Consider the following 23271-nt stretch of genomic DNA (forward strand, 5'->3'; position numbering starts at 1 on the left):
GAGATCTTTTCTTTCATCCTCTCCCTCTCCAATACAGCCCCCCCCCTCAATCAAAAAGGATCCCAGCAGCGTTTATAACAAAATGCTGACCCCACTAAGAGCCCCCTCCCTGGGCTATGCCTCCTTGCAGGGTTTCCTTCCACATCTCTTGAGGATACTTTTTAGTCACAGTCTTCCAATTTCCCCTGGTCATTCCCCACCTGCGGCTAGGTTGATCCTAACTCTGTACATTTTTTAATCTACCAGGGAATTAAAATGACTCATTAACACCTTCCAGTCATTCACATGTACCTTTAGTCCTGATCCCTGTTCTTCCCCAATAAGGGTGAAGGGTAGAATATGATATCCAATCTAACTCAGAGGTTAAATAACTTACCCAAGGTCACACAGTGGGAAAGTGGGGGCGGGGTAACAAACTTGTGTCTCCTGCCCAGCGGTTTGGCAGATGCTCAAATAATCTTTGTGGAAAGGGTAAAATATGATGTTTCTTCATTTCTCTGGCCTGTGGACACTTCTGTGTGATGGGGGGGAGATGTCCATCTTCCTAAATGAACATTTGATCTTAGTGCACTCTTACTTTCGAAGTTACAGATTTAACTAATCTCTCCGACTGCACCCTGTGTTCAGTGCCCCCTCCTCCCAGAGCACAGGAGTAGACAGGTCTAACAATTTTCTTCTCAAATGAACAAAGATCAAAACCATGCAAATAAACAACCTCACTTTCTCTCAAAATACACAGCCCCAAACCAAACGGGCAAAACACCAGCAGCACCCCTGCACTGTCCGCAGACGCCCCCAAAACACGCCACCACGCCACACTGCGCTGCGAAGCGTCGGGAAGGGGGGCGCCGCGCGGCCGGCCGCTTTGCAGGGAGCGGGTGGGCGCCGGGCGCGCTGCCAGGCCGGGCCGGGCCGCACCGCGGGGGCCGCCGCCCCTCGCCACGTGGTGGTGGCAGCGGCGGGGTCCGGGGCGCCTTCCCAGCTGGAGAAACCTGGAGCAGCCGGGGAGGAGGAGGCGGAGGAGACGGCGGCGGCGGCGGAGGAGGAGCGGGGCGGGCGGGAGGGAGGGAGGGGGTTAGGGGGAGGGGTGGGGGGTGGGGAGAGACCCGGCGGCGGCGACAGGGCGAGGAGCAGAGCGCGGTGCCAGGGGGGTGGGGGCACCGGTGCCCGTCTGGGGAGGGAGCAGGCAGAGGGGGTACGCTGCGATTACAAGCAGGAACCGGCGGCAGCTGTGAGTCCCCGGCCGGGGCGAGGGCGGGGGAAAGGGATCGGCGCCCGCGCGGGGCCCTGGGGGTCGCGGGAAGGCCGGGGAGGGGGCGGGAGGTTGGCAGGCAGTTTGCACAGGGTGGCGGGGAGGGGAAGAGCTCGGCGTCCTCAGCTCGCATTCTCCCGGCCCCGTCCGCCGGCGCTCCTCAGGCCGCACCGCCTCCGGAGCCCCTTGCCCGGCCCCGGGAGGGCAGCCGGGGGCCCGGGGCTCGCCCAGCAGTGGGGGAGGGGGCCGCGCGGTCTCAACGCCCGAGAGGGGAGGGGCGACAATTTCTGTCAGCCGAGCTGAAGGGGTTTAAAGGGCGGCTCTTAAAGGGGCCGCAGGAGGGGCCCGGGCCGCCAGAGGCACCCCCTCCCCAGCCGCCTTACATCGCCGCCGGGCCGCTGGGGTGTCGGGAGAAGAATGCAGAGGAAGGCAGCATTGGTGGGGTGGCCCGGGCGACAGAGCCCGCAAGTGGAGGTGGGCCAGAGGTGGCGGGCCGGGGTCTAGGGGGTGTGGTGAGCGCCGGAGAGCAGAGTAGGGGGAGGGGATGGCGTGGGCAGGAGAGGGTTAAAGGTGGGGCCAGCCCTACAAACACGCGCACACACTTCTTACTCAGACCCAGTCACACGCGTTTCCCTGGTACTTAGGTGAGGTTACGGGGGGGTTGTTGGGGCCTGGGCCTGAGCCCTTGCACTCTAAGCTTCTGCAGCGCAGCTCGGGGAGGTCGGAGACCCCACTGTCTGAATTCGCGCCTCACCGCCGAGCCCCCTTTCCCAGGCGCACACACGCTCCAACGCGCGCACACACCTCGGACATTCCCTTAGTGCCTCACGTGACACACGGCCCGAACGTGCCCACCCTTCCCACACGCTCACGCACGCGTGCTCACACGCGCGCGCACACACACAGCTTCCCGGCCGCTTCCTAACTCCGTACCCCCACTCTTCGCCCCGCAAAAGCACTCATTGACGGTGACACACCTACACTCATTCACAGACACACACTCCCCCCACATGCCAGCCACCACACATTCATAAACAGGGCCCGGAGAAGTACACACGCACCCCCTCGCTGCCTACTCCTTTCGGGAGCCCTGAGTCATTCCTGTCCCCTCCCAGGGCGCCCTATTTCCCTATGTGCCGGCACTCTGGGACTGGCTGGGGACTTTATTGACGTCCCTCATCACTTGAGTCCCCTTGTCCAGTTTGCTGCCGTTGACGCTCGGCCAAGGACTTCCTGCAGGTCCCAGGTCAGGGGCCATGAGCGCCTGGACGGTTGCAAGAGGGGGAGGCACTTCCTTTTCCTGAACTCTGGGATCCTGCGGGAGGAAGCGGGGAAGTTGGGCGGGGGCTAGCCAGAGGCTGACTGGGCCTTCCTTAGGGAGGAGCTGGGGTGCCACAGGCCTGGGATGAGCTGCTTGGTGAGGTACTTGGGGAAGTGAGGTCTGGGGTGGAAAAGGGTCTGAGGATGTGTCATGCTGGGAAGGCCCTCTCATCTACAGGTCTCCCTGGGTTCTGCAAGGATCCTCCTGCTGGCCTGGCTTTCTTGTCCCTATTTGTCAACTGTCACTGCTCCCCCACTCGCAAGTCTTCATGTGATTCCTGCCCTCTTCCCCCCACCCTCCCCACCAAGACAGTGGCAGCAGAGAGGATGGGGCTTAGCCATCTGGGAAAGGGCTGTGGCAGTCCCCCACTTAACTCTGGGCAGAAATCTTCCAGGCTGCTTTTCAGCTATCCACAGGATGCTTCTGGCCAGCATGAGTGATCTGAGGACAAGTGCCAGGTGTTCCTCTCCACATTGTTCCTATTCTCCCAGGAGGCCCAGTGTGGGCTGTGGCCCTTACCATGGAGTCCATGTTTGAGGAGGACATCAGTATCCTGACCCAGGAGGCCCTAGGGCCCAGCGAGGTGTGGCTGGATGGTCCTGGAGACCCCTCGTTGGGTGGGGACATGTGCTCTGCCTCCCACTTTGCCCTCATCACAGCCTACGGGGACATCAAGGAGCGGCTAGGGGGCCTGGAGAGGGAGAATGCCACCCTCCGACGCCGCCTCAAAGTCTATGAGGTCAAGGTCAGCATCTCAAGACAGGAAGGTAGTAGTATGGGTTGTGGGGGGATGGTAGCAGGAACTGGGTGTCCAGTAGAGATTCCAGGTATCCAGAAGAGAGGTTGAGGGGCCGTCTTCTCTGAGGGATGTGACCCAGCAGCAATCATGAAGGATCTGCTCTGGAGTGGTGGATCCTACCGGAGAACTGGAGGGGAAATTGGACACTCTGAGGCAGATTGTGGGGTTGGGGGCATGAAGAGACCCAGGCATGGGCAGGAAGCCAAGCTCAGCCCTCCTGAGAACCTGCCTTCCTGCAGTACCCGCTGATCACTGACTTTGGAGAGGAACACGGCTTCTCTCTGTATGAAATCAAGGATGGCTCCCTGCTGGAGGTAGAGAAGGTCAGTCTGCAGCAACGGCTCAACCAGTTCCAGCATGAGGTGAGTCCTTGATCCCCATCTAGCCCAGCTCCCTGAGCTTCCTATTGCTGGTACCTACTGCCATGCTGTCACCCCACTCCAGCCTCTGGCCTTCTGTTTCTTTGATCAGAGATGTCTACAGTTCTACTTAAACTAGCTACAGCTCCTCCTGCCCCTTCATAGAGTGCTGGGAGTCGGGGTAGTAGGCATGGGGTGGGAAGTGTGGGGAGCTCATTTGAGGATAGGCATGACTCTGATATGCCCTCTGGGCCTTTCCAGTTGCAGAAGAATAAGGAGCAGGAAGAACAGCTCGGGGAGATGATTCAGGCTTACGAGAAACTCTGTGTGGAGAAGAGCGACTTGGAGACAGAGTTGGGGGAGATGGTGAGGCACAGGGAGCAGGGGTGCTGGAGGGTGTTGCCAGGTGTTGTGGGTGTGTGGTTCTGCTGTGAGCATTCTGACCCTGTGATTGTGTGACCCCATTTCATACTCCTCTTGTATCTGAGTGCCCACTTGGTTTTGCAAGTGAGGTTCTGTGTGTCATCCAGCTTATGAGTGACTGTATTTGGTCATGCAGTGACCCTATGGGACACTGTGTGTGAATGTTTGACTCTCATGCTGGGTCTACCTTGTGCCTGTAGCACTGCGCCTGGGAGGTGATATGAGTGATCACAAAGGAGACCAGAAGTGTCTGACAGCTGGGACGGGTCTTGATGTGTGTATGAATCAGTCAACATGTGACTGTGCACGTGAGCAGGTGTCAGAATCAAGAAACTTGGTCTCTGCCAGTTCTTAGCTATGACCGCAGTAAAGTCATTTAACTTCCATCTCTCTGAAAAATGGGGCAAATGAGGGTAACTGGGTGTTTGTGTAAAAATGTTTTGTTTTGGTGCTGGGAATGTATTTTAGTGGTAGAGTACTTACTTAGCTTGTGTGAGACCCTAGGTTCTATCCCTAGTGCTGAAAAAAAAAAAAAAAAAGAAAAGAACAATTTTGCTTTAGTAAGCATAAAAGCTCATATGGCTTATTGTGTGCCAGGCCCTGTGCCTACATCTGAACACATATTTACTTATTTTAGCTTTTAAAACTATCATAAGAGGTAGGCATGGTACTGCTATTTGTTTTACACATGAGGTAGATGAAACCCAGAAGTAGTTAAGCTGCACATACAAACAAGCCTACACCTTACAGGGTGGCAGTGACTGGACACAAGGCTGAGTGTTGTTTGTTTTTGTTTTTTCAAGTTTTGTGGGTATTATTACTGGGGATTGAACCCAGGGGTACTTTATCAAGGAACTATATCTCCAGCCCTTTTTATTTTTTAAAATTTTGAGACAGGATCTCGCTAAGTTGCTGAGGCTGGCCTCAAATTTGTGATCCTCTTGCCGCAGCCTCCTAAGTTGCTGGGATTACAGGCGTGCACCACCTTGTCCAGGAGGCTTAATGTTCTTATGAGAATTCTTGTGTGTCAATGACAGAGATATTCGCTCTGACCTTGCCAGGGGCAGTAGCCAGAAACATCTGCATTGCAGTTGCTGGAAGAAGAGGCCTCACACCCATGGCCACTTAGAGCAAGAGTATGGGATGTGTGATCTGGTGGCCTCTGCTCTAGTTTGGGGAATGATGATTATACAGACATGGCGTTGTCGTGGGTGTGGGGAGTCCCTGTCAAGCCTGTGCAGACCCTCAACCCTCTTCCTCTGTCTGCAGCGGGCCCTGGTAGAAACCCACCTGCGGCAGATCTGTGGTTTGGAACAGCAGCTGCGGCAGCAACAAGGCCTCCGGGATGCAGCCTTCCCTAGCCTGAGCCCTCCGCCTGCCTCTGCCCCACCCTGTGCTGATCTGGACCTGCACTACCTGGCATTGAGAGGGGGATCTGCCTTGGGTCACGGTGAGATCTCAGTGATCCCTGACTTCCCAATCCCCAAGTCCCCAAGCCAAACCCACATTTGGACACCACTGGACACCAGTAGCTTACCTAAAACCCTGTTATAATACCTTAATTTTCTCCCACAATCATCCCATCTTCCCTTTCCAACTGTTTTTTTGCTGCAAACACCATTTCCCTAATTTCTCCCACTGACATTCCCACTTGGCCATTTTTGATAGGTGCCTGGCTACCAGTTGCAATTCTTGGGTTCGCCAGCAGAGGGTGCCCCCACCCAGCATTCTTTGCCTGTCTGAGGTTGTGGTTAGGAGAGGCCCAGGGAGAATATCCTAGCTGCTCAATCTGGTCTGGGATGTCTTCCAGAGGTCATCTCATTCCCCCCCTGGCCTCCAGCCAGGTTAGAAACAGCAGTCAGCCCCTCCCTCCTCACTCCCTTTGTAGTAGTCTGTCTCATCCTTGGGTATCTGTCCTGGCTTTTCTCGGTAGTCCCCACCTGTTTCATTTTGTGTGGATCTGGATATCAGTCGAGACAGCTAAGTCCAACCTGACATTGTCCTGTCCCCTGACAGCATGCTGGCCTGGCTCCACACCGAGTGTGAGTGAGCTGGAGCGTCGGCAGCTGGAAGAGGCCTTGGAGGCTGCCCAGGGAGAAGCTCGGGGGGCTCAGCTCCGGGAGGAGCAGCTCCAGGCGGAATGCGAGCGGCTGCAGGGGGAGTTGAAGCAGCTACAAGAGACCCGGGCCCAGGTAAAGGCAGAGGGCACAGAGCAACCTTAGACGTCCAGGAGTGCAGACAGAATGGCCGAGAAGGGGTCCAGGAAAGGGTAAGGCTAGGCTCTGACCTCTTGATCTTCCCCCTTAGGATCTGGCCTCCAACCAGTCAGAGCGGGACATGGCGTGGGTGAAGAGAGTTGGGGACGATCAGTAAGTCACATCTGTAACCCTTGCCCTCTTAACCTGGGGAGGTATATCCCAGGTAACCCTTAGGTTTGCTTTCCATCCCTCTGCATTATTTGAATGACCTTTCTTTCTAGCCCAGGCCTCAGGGGTATGGTGTCTCAGTTACTTGTCTTCTGTGTCCATACCTGGAAGGAGGTGGGTTCTGGAGTATTCAGGTTCTAGGATGTTCCTTTTGCCTTCTTCTGGGACCAAGTCCATTTCTTCTTGAGGTATCAGGGGCTGAGAGATGTTTACTCAATGACTTTGTTGCTATGTTCTTTGTGCTCTGGTGAGTTTAGGGGCCTCTTTGGGGCCCCATTTTTCTATAGCAGGAACAATGCCCGAGTACTCTTCCCTCCCTATTGAGGAGGAAGGAGATGGCCTCGTGCTAGATTTGCTGTGCCCTTTCTACTTGTCTTGGAAGGGAGCAACCCTTGGCTTAGAGGTGGGGTCTTCCTTGGGATCACACAGCAGTAGTCAGGGGAACTAGAAGGTACCTTGGAATCCTGTCAGGACAGAAGGGCAGCAGGAAGTAGTGTGGGAGCTCTGTTGGTGAGGACCTAAGAGCGGGACACAAGGCCACCCAGCAGTGGTGGCGCCTGATGCTTTTCACATCTGCAGCCGAACTCCTCCTCTCCTACTTTCTGAGAAATAGAGCTCAAACCTCCTTCCGCTCAAGTCCTCTGAGATGAGGCCAGTGGCACATACTCCTTACGTGCATTGAAGGAAAAGACTGAGGCCCAGAAAGGGGCAGGAACTAACCCTCTGTCACACAGCATACACAGCTCCAGGTCTCCAGGGGTCATCCCTCCCAGCAGCCATCCTCCTGGTCTTCCTCACAGCTTCTGGACAGTTGGGGATACCCCTCATCTCCGTTTCCACCCTGGGGTGAGGGCCTGGGTGGAGCTGTGATATCTGAGAGGGTGAGAACCCAGTGTGTGGGACTGCTGGGTGGTACCCCTCAGTTAGGCTACTGAGGGAGTATGAGGGCCCCTGTGGAGGGTCTGCCCTAGCTGTGGCTAGGGCTCTGGGCCCATCTTGCCCATGTGTCCAGACCTGGACATACACATACCCAAATATTCTAGAAGCCCAGCTTACCCCAGAAGTCATATGGCAGGCCCCCTTACACGTCATTGAGTCTGATCCCTTTCTAATAAGACCAGCAATGAAGGCTCTGGAACTCTGAGGCTTTTTGGCAGAGCCAAGTGTGACCATTCAGGCATTGAGTCCCAGGCCTTTCTGGGCTGCAGAGTGGCTTTGGCTTCCCCTCTCTGGACCCCAAGTTTCTCTCCTGGCTTGGAGCCAGTCACTAATGAGAGTGAAAGGGTGGTGAGGTAGATGGGTGGGAAAGGGCAGAGAAGGGGTGGGGGTCCCTAGGGTATGTGCTGAGTGGAGAGAACTCATCCCATAATTTGCTTTGGAGGCTGTGCCATCCTCTCCTCCTGTGGTTCTCACGGAGCCATAGCCCTCCTTGATTGCTGCGTCCACAGCAGCCTGGCTCTGCCTGCCCAGCATGCCTGCCTTTCAGGCCGGGTTTCTCTGGACAGCCCCAACTTGGCAGAGGCTGATTCTCAGAGGAAGTCCTCACTCCCCCAGTAGTTTTAGTTTCTTATAAACTCAGCTCCTTTTGGTAATTGGCACTTCCCGAGGGCTACCTCCTGCCCTCCCACCTGAGAAAGCCTTGGTCACCTGCTGTGGGCTGCCTTTCCCAACAACCCCCTCTTCCTTCTGCTTCCCCTGACCCTGTAGACTAATGAGAATTTACAGGTAGGATTTTCCAGGAGTGTTATGCTGGGGCTGGATTACCTGAGTTAGGGTGTAAAAGCTGAGGGGGGGGAGACATGGTTCCTGAGTCTATCTTATTCTTTTGGGATTCTCTTGAATCCTGAAAGGTGCCTCTGTATCGGCTTGAACACTAGGGCGGCTAGGTTGACTCTGGGACTCCTCACCATTAAACACCTCTCTTAGCCTGGCAGGGTGGCACACACCTGGAATCCCAGCAACTCAGGGAGCCTAGAGGATTGCAAGTTCAAAGCCAGACTTGGAAATTTAGCAAGGCCTTGTCTCAAAATAAAAATAAAAAAGGGCGTAGCTCAGTAGTAGAGCGCCCCTGGGTTAAATCTCCAGTACCGCAAACCATTAAATAAACAGTTCCCTTGTACTTATCCTCTGTGAATCCCCTTCCTGGTGCTGTCCATGCTGGGGAGCAGGCCTGGGATACAGCTCAGCCTTAAGGTTCCTGGTCCCTTCCTTCCTAGCTCCTGGTCCACAAACTGTGGCCCTCAGTGTCCCCCTGTAAACAGGTGCCCAGACCTGAACAGGCTGCCACCTTCCAGGTCTGACCTTGGGGCAAGATTTCCTTTCGTCCCCTTGGTTCTTGGTGGCCAGAGGCCAGCAGGACAAATTGTCCCAGATGCCAAGAGTCTCTCACAGGCCAGCAGCAATGATAAGGGAGAAGGTGGAAGCAGAGCCCACCAGCTTCTTAGGATGCTCAGAGAGCTAAAGACCCCAGGAGAGTCCCAGCCAAGGTGGCAGGTGCAGAACCCATGGCCCACTCCCCTCTAGTTCCTGAGTGGGACTTTTTGAGGGTGTTATTAATGCTGAGGGGGAGGGGGAGTCATGGGATTGCCTGAGGGGGATGAGACTCCAGGGGCCCTCTGAGGGGTGTGAGGGCCCAGTGAGGGAGGGGGCTTATTAGGGAGGGACCCCAGTTAGAAAATGGGACTCAGTATGGGTGGTGAGGGGAAACTATAAACTATAGGTCTTTCTTTTTCCCAACGTGGGGGGCTCAGTGTTGTAGCCTGGGCCCTTTTCCGTCCACCCCTCCTACCCCCCTCTCTCCGCCCACAAGCCTCTGCGTGGGCTGCGGTTAGTGGTGGGGGAGAAGTGTGAACTCAAGAGAGAGGATGGAAACTCTGCACGGAGGTCAAGGGCAGTGTGGGGTGGGTCAGGACGGAAGTTGGAGACCCCTATGTACCCTGAGCTTAGCCTCATGCCCCAGAACCAGCGGGCCCAGGGCCTCCCCTTTCATGCTTCTCACCCTCCCTACTTCCTTTCTTTCAAATCTCCATCAGCCTGGGTACCCCTGTGGTGCGGTGGTGTTAACCCTTGAGGAATTAACCCTTGAGCACTTGCAGCCTCCAGGCTCCCTGAGAGCTGGGAAGGGCTCTGAAGCCGGTCTGAGGGACTGGTGGGCTTCAACCCCCAGCTTGCCAACCAGGCCTGCCAGAGCAGTTCTTGCTTGCTGTCTCCCTGATGGGAAACTGCACGTCCTCTCCTCCTCCTTAAACCAAGTTTTCAGCTAGTGTCTCAAAAAAAAAAAAAAAAAAAGTCTCAAAACAGGTTTGTCCCTTTCCCTGCCTGTCCACAAGGACTCCTCATTCTTTGTCTGAGCAGGATGCTAGGTGAGGTGCTAGGTGAGGCTGGGCATTCAAGATCTCGTTTCATTCTCATAAACAACACGAGTTGCAGAGAAGTTCAGGAACTGCAGTGCAGATGCCAAGCAGGTCTGAGCAGGTGGGGACAGTGGGACCTCGTGGTTTTCCTTGTCAGATTATTCTGTAGGAGGCCTTTATGTTGGGGGGGGGGGCACCATGTGATTTGTTGACCAAATAGGATCACTTTTGAAAGTGAAAGGGGGCGCTATTAATAATTATGCTGGGGTAACTAGCGTGAACGGGACAGTCCTGGGCCATTGGGGACCCTGGTTCCTGCCCTGCAGTGAGCTGCTCTGTTCCTCTTCACTTGGGGAAGCTTCTAGGCACATTAGATATCTAGCTGTGCTGGAAACCTGGCAGGGGTTGCCATGAAGTACTCTGGGGACCACAAGTCATAGCTGGTCGAGGAGAGTAAAGGACTCAAGGCGCCCGGAAAGGAAGTGGTGGCGCACTGGCTTGTTGCAGAGCGACTTCCTCCTCCCCCAGCCCGCAACCTCAAGTCCGCTTGGCCCGGTGCTTGTGGTCCCCTCCCAGAGGGTCGGGCGGTCGGGCGGGAAGACTGATGCTGGGTGTGCCTGTGGGTGGTGGAAAGTTTGGCCCCTGAATTCCCCCTACAGGGTGAGGTGGCTGGGGCAGTGGTGGGCAGCTCTGGGCAGGGATGGAAGGGCTGGGAATTCTGGCTTGCTGTTTTTTCAATTCTGAATCAGATGATGATTCTGATCATGGGACAAGCTGTAGTTCTGACCCCAGTCCTAACCCTAATGCTGAACCCATCCCTGACTCTTACCCTATCCTAGCCCTGACTTCATATCTACCCACAGTGAACCATCAGTGAGCTCATAACCCTCTGCTTAGTCTGACCCCAACCCAGCTTCCTTTAGAACCTCAAGCCTCTCTTTGGGTCTAATCGCGTCATCCAATACTAGCTTGAATTCTGACCCTGCTGCATCTTTACCTCCTCACCAGCTCCAGTGTAGCAGCCAGCATGGAGAGCCCAAGGGTCTCAACAGCTGGTTTGAGGCAGAAAGAGGCCTAAAAGAGGATGCTTAGATCTCTAATCTTCCTGATCTTAGTTGCTTTATCAGTAACAGCGGTGCTTATTGTGAGATACCCGAGTTACTTGTGAAAAGAATGAATGAAAGGATAGGTCAATGAAGAGTGGAATGATTTGCAGCCGAGGGTGCCAGCTCTGCCATTTGCACTCTGGCTCCTCTGCAGGTGCCAGCCTAGTGGGCTGAGGTGCCAAGAGCAAGTGTTTGAATCCCTGCTGTGTGCCACCGCTGCTATGTAACCTTGAGCCAGCTCTTAACCACTCTCATCTTCCACTTCTATGCATGTCTAGCACCTTCTTCTCCCCTTCCCAGGCAGTTCTCAGGGCTCCCAGGTCACTTCCAAGTTCCCCAGCCTCTTCTTGCCCCTCTGTTGCCTTCTTGCTTTTTCGCTCTCATCTTTGCTGATTCTTTGGGAGGTGTATGTATAGTGGTCAGTAATCTGGACTTTGGAGTCCAGGAGGCCAGAACTTCCATCCCAATAGCTCCATCACTTTGAAAATTTAAGGACTTTGGTTGGTCAAGTGTGTCACACTTTTCTCATCTGAAAAATGGAGGTGATAACAGTAGCAACGTTGTAGGGTTGTTGTGAAGACAAATGATTTTCATAGCACAGTGCCTGGCCCGTGATCAGCACCTGTACAAATCATCTGTTTTCTTTTTTCTCCTTGGGTCCCTCTCAGGTTCTGACAGACTCAGAACTTTTCCTAATTTAAGCAATCGAGAAGCACCGTATTGCAGCCATCTGCTGCCCTTCACCTGACCCACTCTTCCCAAAGGCATGGTGATGGAAAAAGTGTTCAGGTGTGGGCCAGGAAATGGATGTGCATTTAGTTGCACGTGTGCAGCTCTTGGGTTGTGTTGTGAAGTTGAGATTTTTTCCACTGAATTGGCAGTGTTTTCAGTGAGTCATGCAGGTCGTTAGCGTATTCAGCAGCCTGGGCATGTGCATCTTGAGGAGGGAGAGATGCCCAGTGAAAAGGGAGGTCCCCCAGGGCCATGAGGCATCAGGAGGAGGTCAGGACCCTCACCCTGCCCAGGGTCTCAGGATCTTTGTGAGGGTGGCTTGGACCTCTTGGAGGAGAGAACCAGTCTGCCCTAGGCCCCTAGTGTCCACTTGGAGAGAGGGGCTGAGCGTTCTGAGTTAGGGGCTGCTGCTTTGGATTTCCTGTTTTTTTTTTTTTTTTGCTCGGGAGAGGAGGGTACCAGGACCCAGGCGGTGGAAACTGGGGTTGCTCCTGAGAGACGGGGCCTGGGAACTGAGTGTGGCAGGTGAGATCTCCAAGGTGGGGTGTGAAGTCAACGACCTGTATCTGTCACCTGAGATACAGCAGGGAAGGTGGATGGGGAGAGCAACTGTGGCAGCCTGGATAGAGAATGACACTATCAGTGCCTTGCCCAACGTGTCCCACCTCCCCGGAACAGATAGCATAGTCCTGCCCTTCTGTAGCCCCAGTCTGACAAGAGACACATATATCCTGCTTTCAGATTCCCTTGGTCTGAAAGGAGACTTCCTTTGGGGAGTCCCCAGTTTGATGTGGGGCATACATGGACCTACAGTCATGGGAGAGATGCCATTTCTTCCCACAGACCTGTGAGATGAGGTGGGGGAACACAGGACACATTTAGGGGGCCCAGATGTGGTGGGATCACAGGCCACAGGATTTGAGTGAGGGTTCCTAGGACTTCTTATCCCTCTGAAGATGGGTGGGGAGAAATCATCTTCCCTAAGAAGTGGACTCGTCCCTCAGACTCCCTGCCTGTGTGCAGGACTCCAGCTTTGGCCCAAATTGGTTGAAGATGGTTTTGTTGTTAAGGGGCTGTTTCCCCCCACCCACCCTCTAGCCCTGTCCCAGAATTAGTAGAGTGCCAGCCAGCAGGTCATTGGAGGAGTGCATTCACTATTTGCCCTCTCCACTTGGGCTTTTCCTGCCTTCTGAAGCCCTAAACTCACAATTTGCCCTCATTCCCTTTGGAATTTGACACAAGCACAGGAACACATGGACATCTTTCCTTGCACTCCTAAGACTGGCCTCACTTCTGCCCTCACCCCATCCCATCCCCATAGCCATGGGATGGGGATAGCCTTTGGGGCTGGAGAACTTTGGCTGCTCCCTGATCTCTGTCCTGGAGCAAGAGGTCCTTCCTTACTGAGGAGGAGAGTCACACGGAGTGATATCTACTACTGCCCTCCAGCTCAGACTTCCAAAGTTCTAGAAGTCTGTTCTGGAGTTGGGGAGGTGGGGAGAGTCAAATAAACCCAAATTGCTGCTTTTAGGGAGATCCCAATCTCTGTCCAAGTCCAGAACCGAAAGGAAGGCAGGACCCAAGGCCATGGCAGAGCCTCCTGTGAGGTCAGGGGGCTCCCTGTGGGTGAGCAGGCCAAGTGGACGAGGTGGAGGAGCGGTACTGGAGTGAAAATCTTTCATGGTTCTGGGTTAGAGTGACATAGAAAGCAAAGGAAAGGACATGGTGAGATGTCCCTTAATAAACCCAGAATCTGTTACAGCTCTGTTTCTCCTCTGGAGGTCTGAGCAGGAAGAGAGGGAAGAAGGAAAAGAAATGGACAGAGAGGCTCAGTTCATTATCAACTTAGTGAATATTTCCTAGGTACCAGGCCCTGGGCAAGGTGCTGATAATATAAATACAATGATATAATCCTTGCCCTTGAGGAACTCCCAGTAACATTCTAGAATGAGGTAGCCTTTGAGAGGTGCTCAATTTGGGTGCCCCCTGCAGGCGTGCAGTGCAGTAGGAGGAGGTCCTGGGAGGTGCAAGGCAGAAAAGAGCCAAAGGCAGCTTTGAGGTCCAGGCAAGAGTGTGGATCTAGAATGGGGCCAACTTGGAGTCATATTTATCAGTTGGCACCTATGCCAACCAGGAGGTTCTGTCTTCTCTTAGAAATGGGCTCATGATAGGCTGTACAGCAGTAGTTCCCAGCCTTTTCAAAGGTGAGGATGCTTTTTATAGACCCCTCCCCCCAGCACATGGCTCATGTTATACTTTTAGTATGTGCTATGAAAAAACTCAGTGACAAAAGCTACTATAAATTCAGGGCAGCTGTTTGATGAATCTGTGTTTTATTTGTCATCACAGCTTTTGCAGAGATTAGGAAAACATTCACACATACCTGCGTGAGCTATGATCTAGCCACAGACAATGCTTGGAGCACATAGGGAATAGGGGACCCCTGGCAATCTCTCTGCTCCCCATCCCAGCCCCTAGGCTGGGAACCACTGCCTCTGCCTGGGGAATGGGTCTCTGGAAGTAGATGGAGGCTCCCTGGTAGAAATGGCATTTGAGGTGAACCTTAAAGGCAGAGAGAATTCCTGCAGTTGGGATAGGAGGGTCCTGGAGTGGGGACCCAGTGCAGTGACAGAACCAGTTTTTCCTTCGTAGTTGGAACTGTAGAGCCCTGTCCCCATTCCTCTGTCCCACTCCCTGCCCTCTGACCTCAGGGTGAATTTGGCGCTTGCCTACACCGAGCTGACGGAGGAGCTGGGCCGGCTTCGTGAGTTGAGTTCCCTGCAGGGGAGGATCCTGAGAACCTTATTGCAGGAGCAGTCCCGGAGTGGCGGTGAGATGGGGCAGGATGACAGGGCAGGTTACCGGAACCGGGCAGGCAAGTGGGGATGGGGGTGGTGGCTATGGCAACCAACCTTAGTCCTGTGTACCACCTTGGACTTCCTTGCCTGGAGGAGAGTGGGTGGGCTTTGGACCCCGCAAGCCTCTAGCTACCCAGTTCTGACGGCTTTCCTGCGTACCTTCGTTCCTCAACCCGCCCTACTTTCTTTTCCAGGCCAGAGGCACTCGCCGCTGTCGCAGCGCCATTCCCCGGCTCCCCAGTGCCCCTCGCCCTCCCCGCCTGCCCGAGCGGTGCCACCGTGTCAGTCCCCTGTCCCGCAGCGCCGCTCTCCAGTGCCCCCGTGCCCCTCGCCCCAGCAGCGCCTCTCGCCGGCTTCACCCTCCTGCCCATCTCCTGTCCCGCAGCGCCGCTCGCCGGTGCCGCCGCCGTGCCAGTCGCCCAGCCCGCAGCGCCGCTCGCCAGTGCCGCCCAGCTGCCCGGCCCCACAGCCCCGGCCGCCCCCGCCGCCGCCGCCGGGGGAGAGGACGCTGGCCGAGCGCGCCTACGCCAAGCCGTCCAGCCACCACGTGAAGGCTGGCTTCCAGGGTCGTCGCAGCTACTCCGAGTTGGCGGAGGGGGCGGCCTACGCGGGCGCCTCCCCGGCCTGGCTGCAAGCCGAGGCGGCCACGCTCCCCAAGCCCCGCGCCTATGGCGGCGAGCTCTACGGCCCCGGCAGACCGCTGAGCCCGCGGCGCGCCTTCGAGGGCATCCGATTACGCTTTGAGAAGCAGCCCTCAGAGGAGGAGGAGTGGGCCATGCCCGCCAGCCCGCCTAGCCCTGAGGCAGGCACCATCCGCTGCGCCTCCTTTTGTGCCGGCTTCCCCATCCCGGAGTCGCCGGCCGCCGCAGCCTATGCCCACGCAGAGCACGCGCAGTCCTGGCCATCCATCAACGTGAGTGGGGCACACACCTGCGGCCCGCACCTTGAGATGCAGGGCCGAGAGTCCCGTCCTGTCCTGGGGACCCTGCCCTTCAGGTGTTAACACGCGAAATATTCACACCTGATAAGCAGAGGCCTGTTCCCTGGACCCCAGACTTAAGTCCCTTTACCTCCCTCTGCATAGCTTTTTGTTTGGGGAAATTGGGGCCTGCACCATTGAGACTTGTCTATTGCCGCTGTGAAGGGTATGGCCCTCAATCCTGGCTTTGATTTCAATTTCACTATTTAATAGCTGTGGGAACTGTATAATTTTTCTCCTCTGATCCTCAATTTCCTCATCTGCCAAATGGGCAGTTAATATCTAATTACCTTAGAGAGTTTGGGAGGCATTGAGCCTAAGGTAGCTTGCATTGTGCCTGACTCAAGCAACCTCTCTTATTTTGGTACCTGTGGAGGGGGATATGAAGGCTGTGGGTCAGGGGCCATCACAGGGACAGGACTTCCCTCCCTCAGGCCTCAGAGCCCCTGCTGTTTTCTGTCTGCCCTAGAAGACAGTTAGCTGCACCTCAGGGATTCATCATTTTATTGAAATAATGAGTTTCCTGAATGTCAGAGTTACCTTTGCCACCTAGAAGAACCAAAATATATTCCAAAGCCAGTCAGAAAATTATTTTGGGGTTGAACATTGTTTGGGATTATCCATTGCTTTGAGTTATCCAGAAGCTGTGTCTTAGTCACCCCAGGCACCTGTCTGGGTGTTGACGTTCCTCATTACTACAGATGCCCTGGCAAGCTGAGCAATGACTATCCTATACACACCTCCTGGGGAACCTATGTCCTGGGATAGGGGAGGAGATGCTGAGCTGGTTGGGGGTGTTGCTGGGGAAAAGGTGCCCAGACCCCTGCAGAATGCTGTAGACCTCCCTGCCTTAGATCCTGGGAAAGGGCAGACTGGGATTTGGGGACCATGGGTGGGGACTGGGGTCCACAAGTGACTCCCTTTTCTCCCCACAGCTGCTGATGGAGACAGTGGGCTCCGACATCCGCAGTTGCCCCCTCTGCCAGCTGGGTTTCCCTGTCGGATACCCGGATGATGCCCTCATCAAACACATTGACTCCCACCTGGAGAACAGCAAGATCTAGGGCGCCTCCTCCCAACTGGCTGTTTCTCTGTCCTCTCCTGTCACTCCTGAACACTCACTTTGAATGCTGCATGAATCTCGTGGGGCGGGGGGTGGGGCCTGCCCCTTGCGATCCCCAGATACCTCCACTAGCTACCGAGTTAATGTGTGTGCCGTCTTCCCTGGTCCAGGCACCACTCAGCTCTGGCTCTTCCCAGGAGGTCAGCAGAGGCTCCCTCCATCTTCCCAGTTTCTGCTGGGGAGATGGGACCTGGGCTGGGATGGGCAGGGGTGTACCTTCCAGCCTTTTCTGCCTTTCTGTTCTTAAACAGGGTTGGATCCAAGAAGGTGTCTAGTAGCTGGGCCTAGGCGAGGGGGAAGGTGTTGGATAACTCCAGGAGCTGCCTGAGCTCCTCCCCCACACCCATCTTTCCTAGGCACTGTACTACGCCCCTGTAGGGTCCCAGAGCCTGCTCTGACACTGATGCCAGTTCCTCCATCCCATGACCATCTTGAGGCTCCTGTTGGGGGAAAGAGGCATCTTGTTTCTTGTCATTCCCAGCAGGCCAGCCCTGTCTTCCCCCTCTGCCTACCCTGGGGAACAGGGAGGGTGGGAGAGGAAAGGGAGGCCCCTGAAGTGCTGGAAGAAGCCAGCCCAAAGAGGGTACCCTGAGACTGAGGGTCTTGTGTCATCACCTTCAGGCTAAGGGACCGTTTGCCAGCTCCCAGGCCCATGCCCTCCTTCTGGAGCCCTGACACTCAGGCCCAGATCGTAACGGCAGATGCTCCTCTTCACCTTTTCCCTCACTGGAGCCCCTGACACCATAGATGCCCTGGGGCCCAGGTGTGACTCAGCCTCTGTTTGGTGGGTGTCATCAGTGCCTGCTTCCCAGGCCAGAACCCGCGAATGGGCCCAGGGTGCTGTGGAGATCAACTTCAAAGAGCTAACCCCCTTCCCACACCCCACCGACCCACATTCCCTCTGTGAAATCTACCTCAGAGTCATACCCTCAGAAGGATGGGTAAGCAGGAGGCCAGGGGCCCCAGAGCTGAGGTGGGGAGCCTCTTGCAGAGGGAGCCTGCTGCCCACAATGAATCCACCCCTCCACTGCAGGCCTCCCCAGGCCTCAGCCCTGGGCAGGTGGCAGCGGATGCTATTGTCAGCGCATGTACCGTTCTGATCCAAATCTTCCAGGTCCCCCACCCCCTCACACTCCTCCCCTCCTTAGTGCAGGGGAGTGAAGGGGTGTGCTGGGCCGGGAAGGGGCCAAGGACTCCAGAGACACATGTCATTGTACCCTGAGTGTTCCCCAGAGAGGGGACATGGGGAAGGGGGCCTGGAGTGTGGAGGGGGGCCCTGTGCTCTCTGAACAAGTTGAAAGTTCAAATAAAACTTAACCTGTTACATCTGCCCTGGGGTTGTGCCTCCTCTATGCTGAGACAGGGCCACAGTGCCTAATAACAGGCGGTCTTGGAAACTGTCTCAGGGAACCACAGCCATGAGAGGGTGGGCACTGGCAAGTAGGGGACAGGACATGGGACCCTCACATTGAGAGCGATTCTGGAGCCGCTGACATGCAGGTGGTCACCAGTGGCTTGAGGAGTTCATTTAGAACATAGATAAGCCTCCAGCCAGCCTCAGGCAAGGGGCTCATGAAGTTTTCCTCCCAGAGGATCTGGCCAGTAGAGAGGCTCTAAAGCCCCGAGGGCACCTGGGATGTAAGGAAGTGGTAGAGCACTTGCCTCGCTGGCAGGAGGCCCTGAATGCCATCCCAGCACCACAGAAATAATAATCTGACTGTTTCTTCATCAAATGAATACTGCATTCCAGGAGCCAACATGGGGCCTCACAGAAGAGCATTAGTGTTCCACGTCCTCACAGGTTAAAGACGGGAGGGGCCAGACTCCAGCCTCCCTGCTCTCCCTGCTGCCTCAGAAGTCCCACACCTGGGAGGTCAGAACTGGGTCATGAACTCATGACTTCTGCCCCAACTGGGGTTATGCCCTCTGCAAAAAAGGGCCTAAAGTACTTATTCTCAGCCTTGACTGCCTTTCATTTCCTTTTTGGCCAAAGGTTCACTCAAAAAGGGACTGAGGGAAGGCTTGAGGAGGAGAGGGCTGGGAATGTAGCTCAGCGGTACGGTACTTGCCGGCATGCACCAGCCCCGGGTCCCATCCCCAGCAACATGTGCACAGGTAAAACACACACACACACACACACACACACACACACACTGGCAGGCAGGGGGCATTGGCTGCTCATTGACAGCCTGAGACTTTTCTCTAGACTCAGGCAGATATCCCTCTCCATTCCATGCCAAGGTCCCCAAGGTCCTGAGTGGCCTCCCCAACCTCTCTGTTGTAATAAACAACTATTGTCTGGAGCCAAGGCCTCAGTGCTAGGAAAGGTGGGGCCAGCTGACCCTGTGCGACTTGCTCATAGCCCTAGGAAAGAAGGCTCCAGAGCTTTTGTTGCATGGGTGCTCAGTGCCCTCCACAGTCCCCACATCTCAGCCACCTGTCATGGAGGAAGGCAGCACCCAGGTTTCTGGATCTGGGACCCGACAGATCTCTGGAAATGCTAGAGTGGTATGAAAGGATAAGAGGTGGTCTAGGGACATACAGGCAAAGGGAGATCCTGGTTCTTGAGAATGGCCAGGGAATGAGCTAGAACATAAGCAAGAGGTGACCCAGGTAACCTCAGCACAGTGCTTGAGTGTGCCTGAGGTGGGAGGGAACCTAGGTATCCCACAGCCTGGACAATTGCTCTGTCATGAGGGTGAGGGGAGCGTGGGGACATAGGGTACAGATTCTGTCAGCTTGTCTCCTTAATTTCTAGAGACCTGGGAAAGGGCTCAGGTGCAGGGCAGAAAGCTGCTGGGGGCTGGGGCGGAAGGAGGGGAAGGGAGAAAGAGCCAGCATTTCCCCAGTCAGGTCCTCTAGCTGCAGCTCACATCTAATGCCCCCAAAAGGAGAGGACTTCGGGGGAGGAAGAGCTGGGGAGGGGCTGGAGCAGGGGAGACACTCACCTTTCTCCCTCTTCTCTCGCACAGGACTGCCATCAGACAGGACACTTGCTGCTCTTGCTACTCATTGCTCTCAGGCTGGGAAGAGGGCACGAGGGATTGAGAAAACACAGGGGCAAAGGGTTGATCATCTCTGGGCTTCTGGACGGGGGGGGCAATTTTTCCTTTAACCAGGTGGAGGAAAGACCTCTGTCAAGTCTGGAAAAGGCACACCTGGGAAACCCACTCACTCCCCCCAGCATAGACCCCAAGCCAGATGTGACAGGGCTAGGGGAGATGACTTCACAGAGACCAAGCCATCCTCCCGCGTGAGTCCACATGCCAAATTTAAAGCCAGCTTTCAACATCCTCACCTTTCTCCCCCCCAGGGTTTCTCAGCAGAGCTACCAGGCCCCAGGACCCCTGCCCCGATCCCCGTGGCCCCATGCAAGTTGGGTCAGGTAAACAGCCAAGGAGGGCAGCACCTGTCAGAAGCTGGTGGTGTGTGCATGCATACCACTGTCTATGTGGAGGAGAAGCAGATCGCCAACAAAGGGAGGGGTGTGTGGGTGAGCCCTGTTAATGAGAAGCACCTTACCTAGCTGATTAGGACTGATGAAGAAAAGAGGGGGTGGGCGTTACTTAGTGACATCTTCATAAGGTAGGGGGAGCAGGACTAGCTTCCCTAGTCTTATATCTCCCTCAGCAAGGACACGAACTGAGCAGATTTGGCAACCACAAATTTGGAAGAATTGAGGTCAGACCCAAGGACGAACTATCAAGTGCAAGAGGGGTCATTGCTGGGAGAAATGGGAAAAGGCATCTAGGGCAGAGGCCAGATAGTGGGGGGAGAAGTGTGAAACCCTCTAGCACCCTGCCTCTCTTCCTGCCCTTCCTCCACTTTCTCTACCGTGAGAGAAATTCTCAGCACCCCGGGAAGCTCCCCCTGGTTGCCTAAGTGCCTCTTGAGATCTGACCCCCATCTGCAGAGGCTGTGAGCCATGCATCCAGCAGATTGGAGCCTGTACCCTGCCTATCAGCAGCCTGGGAGAGAAGGCTCGGGTATGAAGTCCCTGCTGGTCTGTGGCACTGGCATCTATGCAGATGCCATGTGACTCTATGTTCATGGCCCAGGGAGACCTGGCAGGGCTGAGGGCAGGAAGGGACTGGGTTATAACTCAGCCCCCACCTACAGCTTCAGCAATCCTCCATGCCACTTGAGCAGAGGGCAGGGTCCCCAGGCGCATGGCACAGATGTTCCAGTTGGCTGTGTGAGTGTGGGCATGAGGGAGGGGGAGGGGCCGGGGGACAGGATGGGTGTCGGCCAGCACCTCCAACACCTCCTAATTTGCATTACCACTGACACCCTTCTTGACCAAGAAAATGGAGCCAGAAATAACAAGGGGGGAGGTGGTTCCCTTGGGGGGGGGTTGACTTTGAGGCACTCTTTCCCTGCCTCCAACACTCCCACGGTACCAGGGGCAGGAGGTCACCCCACAGCTGGCTTGGGCAGGGGAAGTGCACCCACTGTTGCTCATCCACCCTCACATTAGGCAGACACCTCGTCCCAGCTTCTCACTGCCCTTGGCCCCAAACACCCCAGCGCTGCCCTTTTTCCTAAGCCCGCTTAACCCTGCCCCGATCTGAGGGCTCTCTCCTAGGGCCCACTTGCAACTGTGATGACCAGTGCTGCCCAGCTGGGGACTCATCTCTGCCAATGTCCTATAGTCTGTATCCTGCCTTCCCCATCAGATTGGCCATTTCCCAAGGCCAGGGGCCAAACCTCCCTGGCCAGTCTGGGAGAAGCATTAAGGGACCATTCTCTGTGGGAAATAGTCCAGATAATAGCAGGACAACTTGTGGTTAGATTCTAGAAATCTCTAGAAATGGCATGAGGTAAATCAAAAGTCTAGTGTGAGACCCTATCCCTGGGGATGTGTAGTGGGGGCCGAGAGGCCTGTTAGAGGCCTTTAGTCCTCCTGCACTTGGAAGAGCTCTCCAGATGCAGAGCCTCCCCCTCATGAGACCTTTGAGAAAAGGGTCAGGATTGTTAGTTAGATGGCCTTTCTTGTTATTTACTTATTGTGGTGCCAGGGATGGAACCCAGGGCCTCCTACGTGCTAGGTAAGCGCTCTACCATAGAGATGCACCCCTAGCCCCACTTAACATTTATGCCCCTGCGACTACTACATAGACCCTCATGACCATATCTGATGCTCAATTTATGTGCACGGAGTTGACTTCTGCCCCAAAGAGGGAAAGGAATAGTATGACAGCCACAGCTGGGGGACAAGAGACGGCAGGAGGGTGGCTGTGGTGAGGAAGCGCTCTCTTTGGCAGAGGGGTCCTGGGACCTGGGAGGGTGAGGGGTGAGGGTGGAGGCAGAACCTGGCAGGGAAACCAGGTCGCGAGAGACAGCGGGGAGAGTTGTGAACGCACTGTGGGAAGGAGTGAACGATGAGCTGAGAACTTCCCCCACTCTCCCTCAAGAGATGCTATTTTGGGGGAGAGAATATATGCAGTGCAGGGCCAGGGTGCAGGGAGGACACCAGCTTCTACACGGGTCAGCCAGGCCACCCCCTGCCTTCACTGTCTCAGCCATCTTCAGTGGTCCTGGAACCTTCCAGCACCTCCCTCCCCCCCTGAGAAAGTCTTCTTCCCTTGAGCATGAGAGTAGAAAGAATGAACCAGGAGATTTGGAGCTGGACTCTTAGCACCCTCTTGGGGGTCCCGGCAGCTTCAGACCAAGGGAGAAGTCTTGGAATAAAAATGTGGAGGGGTACTGTGGTGCAGGCACAGAGCACGTGTGGAGCATGTCCGCTCCCCAGCTCCATACTTAGGCATTAAACTCAGGGCCTGAATGGGTCCAGGGTGAGGCCCTTCCAGGGCCACTGAGCTTGCCTCCAAAGGTCAGCTAAGGAGGCTGGATGGGGTTTGCTATCAAGTGAAGCCCTTGCTTGGCACAAAGGGGAAATTCTTGCAGCCCTGCTCAGCCCTCTGGAGGCCCTGACTCATTTTGGGATGAAGGCTCCAATGCCCTGTGGGTTTCTGTGGTGGCCGGGTGCAGCGGGAGGACAGGACGCATAGATAGAGAGCATGCTGGGATAAGCAGAGACTTTTGTTTTCGTTTTTGGAGCTTGGCTGTGTCTCTGCTTGAGAATCCAGTTTTACCTGAAGATTGACTGGGGTCGGAAGAAGGTCGGACTCCCAGCTCATGAGCACAGCTGCAAGTAGAGAGAAACTTAGGTTAGAATTTAGGAAGAACTGCTGGACACAATGGTGCATGCCTATAATCCCACTGTCTGGGAAGCTGAGGCAGGAGGATTGTGAGTTCAAAGCTAGCCTCAGCAACTTATAGAGGCCTTAAGGAATTCAATCTCTCTGTGTTAAGGAATTCTGTCTCTAAATAAAATATTTAAAAATGGCTGTGGCTGTGGTTCAGTGACAGAGTGCTTGCCTCGCACATGTGAGGCACTGGGTTCAATCCTCAGCACCACATAAAAATAAATAAACAAAATAAAGTTATTTAAAAGTGGTGGAGGCTTGGGATGTGGCTCAGTGGTTAAGCACCCTTGGGTTCAATCCCCAGTTTCAAAAAAAAAAAAAGAACAACTTC

At 55.2% G+C, this 23271-nt stretch overlaps 1 protein-coding gene across 3 annotated transcripts; it reads left to right on the forward strand.

Moving 5' to 3' along the window:
- Window positions 1-1160: 1160 nt before the first annotated feature.
- Window positions 1161-18006, forward strand: Tbkbp1 (TBK1 binding protein 1). Of its 3 annotated transcripts, none has more exons than XM_076870274.1 (10): window positions 1161-1231; window positions 3065-3318; window positions 3612-3734; window positions 3993-4097; window positions 5424-5604; window positions 6171-6346; window positions 6462-6523; window positions 14483-14601; window positions 14824-15542; window positions 16544-18006. In XM_076870274.1, exons 2-10 carry the CDS (start codon window positions 3094-3096, stop codon window positions 16670-16672), a joined length of 1839 nt encoding a protein of 612 aa, XP_076726389.1. In that variant the 5' UTR covers window positions 1161-1231; window positions 3065-3093; the 3' UTR covers window positions 16673-18006. The 3 variants fall into 3 exon arrangements, with proteins under 3 accessions (XP_076726389.1, XP_076726391.1, XP_076726390.1); XM_076870275.2 differs by lacking the exon at window positions 1161-1231 and adding an exon at window positions 1815-2674; XM_076870276.1 differs by lacking the exon at window positions 3993-4097.
- Window positions 18007-23271: the final 5265 nt, after the last annotated feature.

The sequence above is a fragment of the Callospermophilus lateralis genome, chromosome 11, assembly GCF_048772815.1.
Source record: "Callospermophilus lateralis isolate mCalLat2 chromosome 11, mCalLat2.hap1, whole genome shotgun sequence".
Classification (NCBI taxonomy): Eukaryota; Metazoa; Chordata; class Mammalia; order Rodentia; family Sciuridae; genus Callospermophilus; species Callospermophilus lateralis.

Bases quoted from the DNA above. Each gene is read 5' to 3' on its own strand.
- Tbkbp1 (XM_076870274.1), top strand. From the start codon at position 3,094: ATGGAGTCCATGTTTGAGGAGGACATCAGTATCCTGACCCAGGAGGCC. The intron at 6,524-14,482 runs GTAAGTCACATC...CTCTGACCTCAG, and splicing joins AAGAGAGTTGGGGACGATCA to GGTGAATTTGGCGCTTGCCT. The intron at 14,602-14,823 runs GTGAGATGGGGC...TTTCTTTTCCAG, and splicing joins GGAGCAGTCCCGGAGTGGCG to GCCAGAGGCACTCGCCGCTG.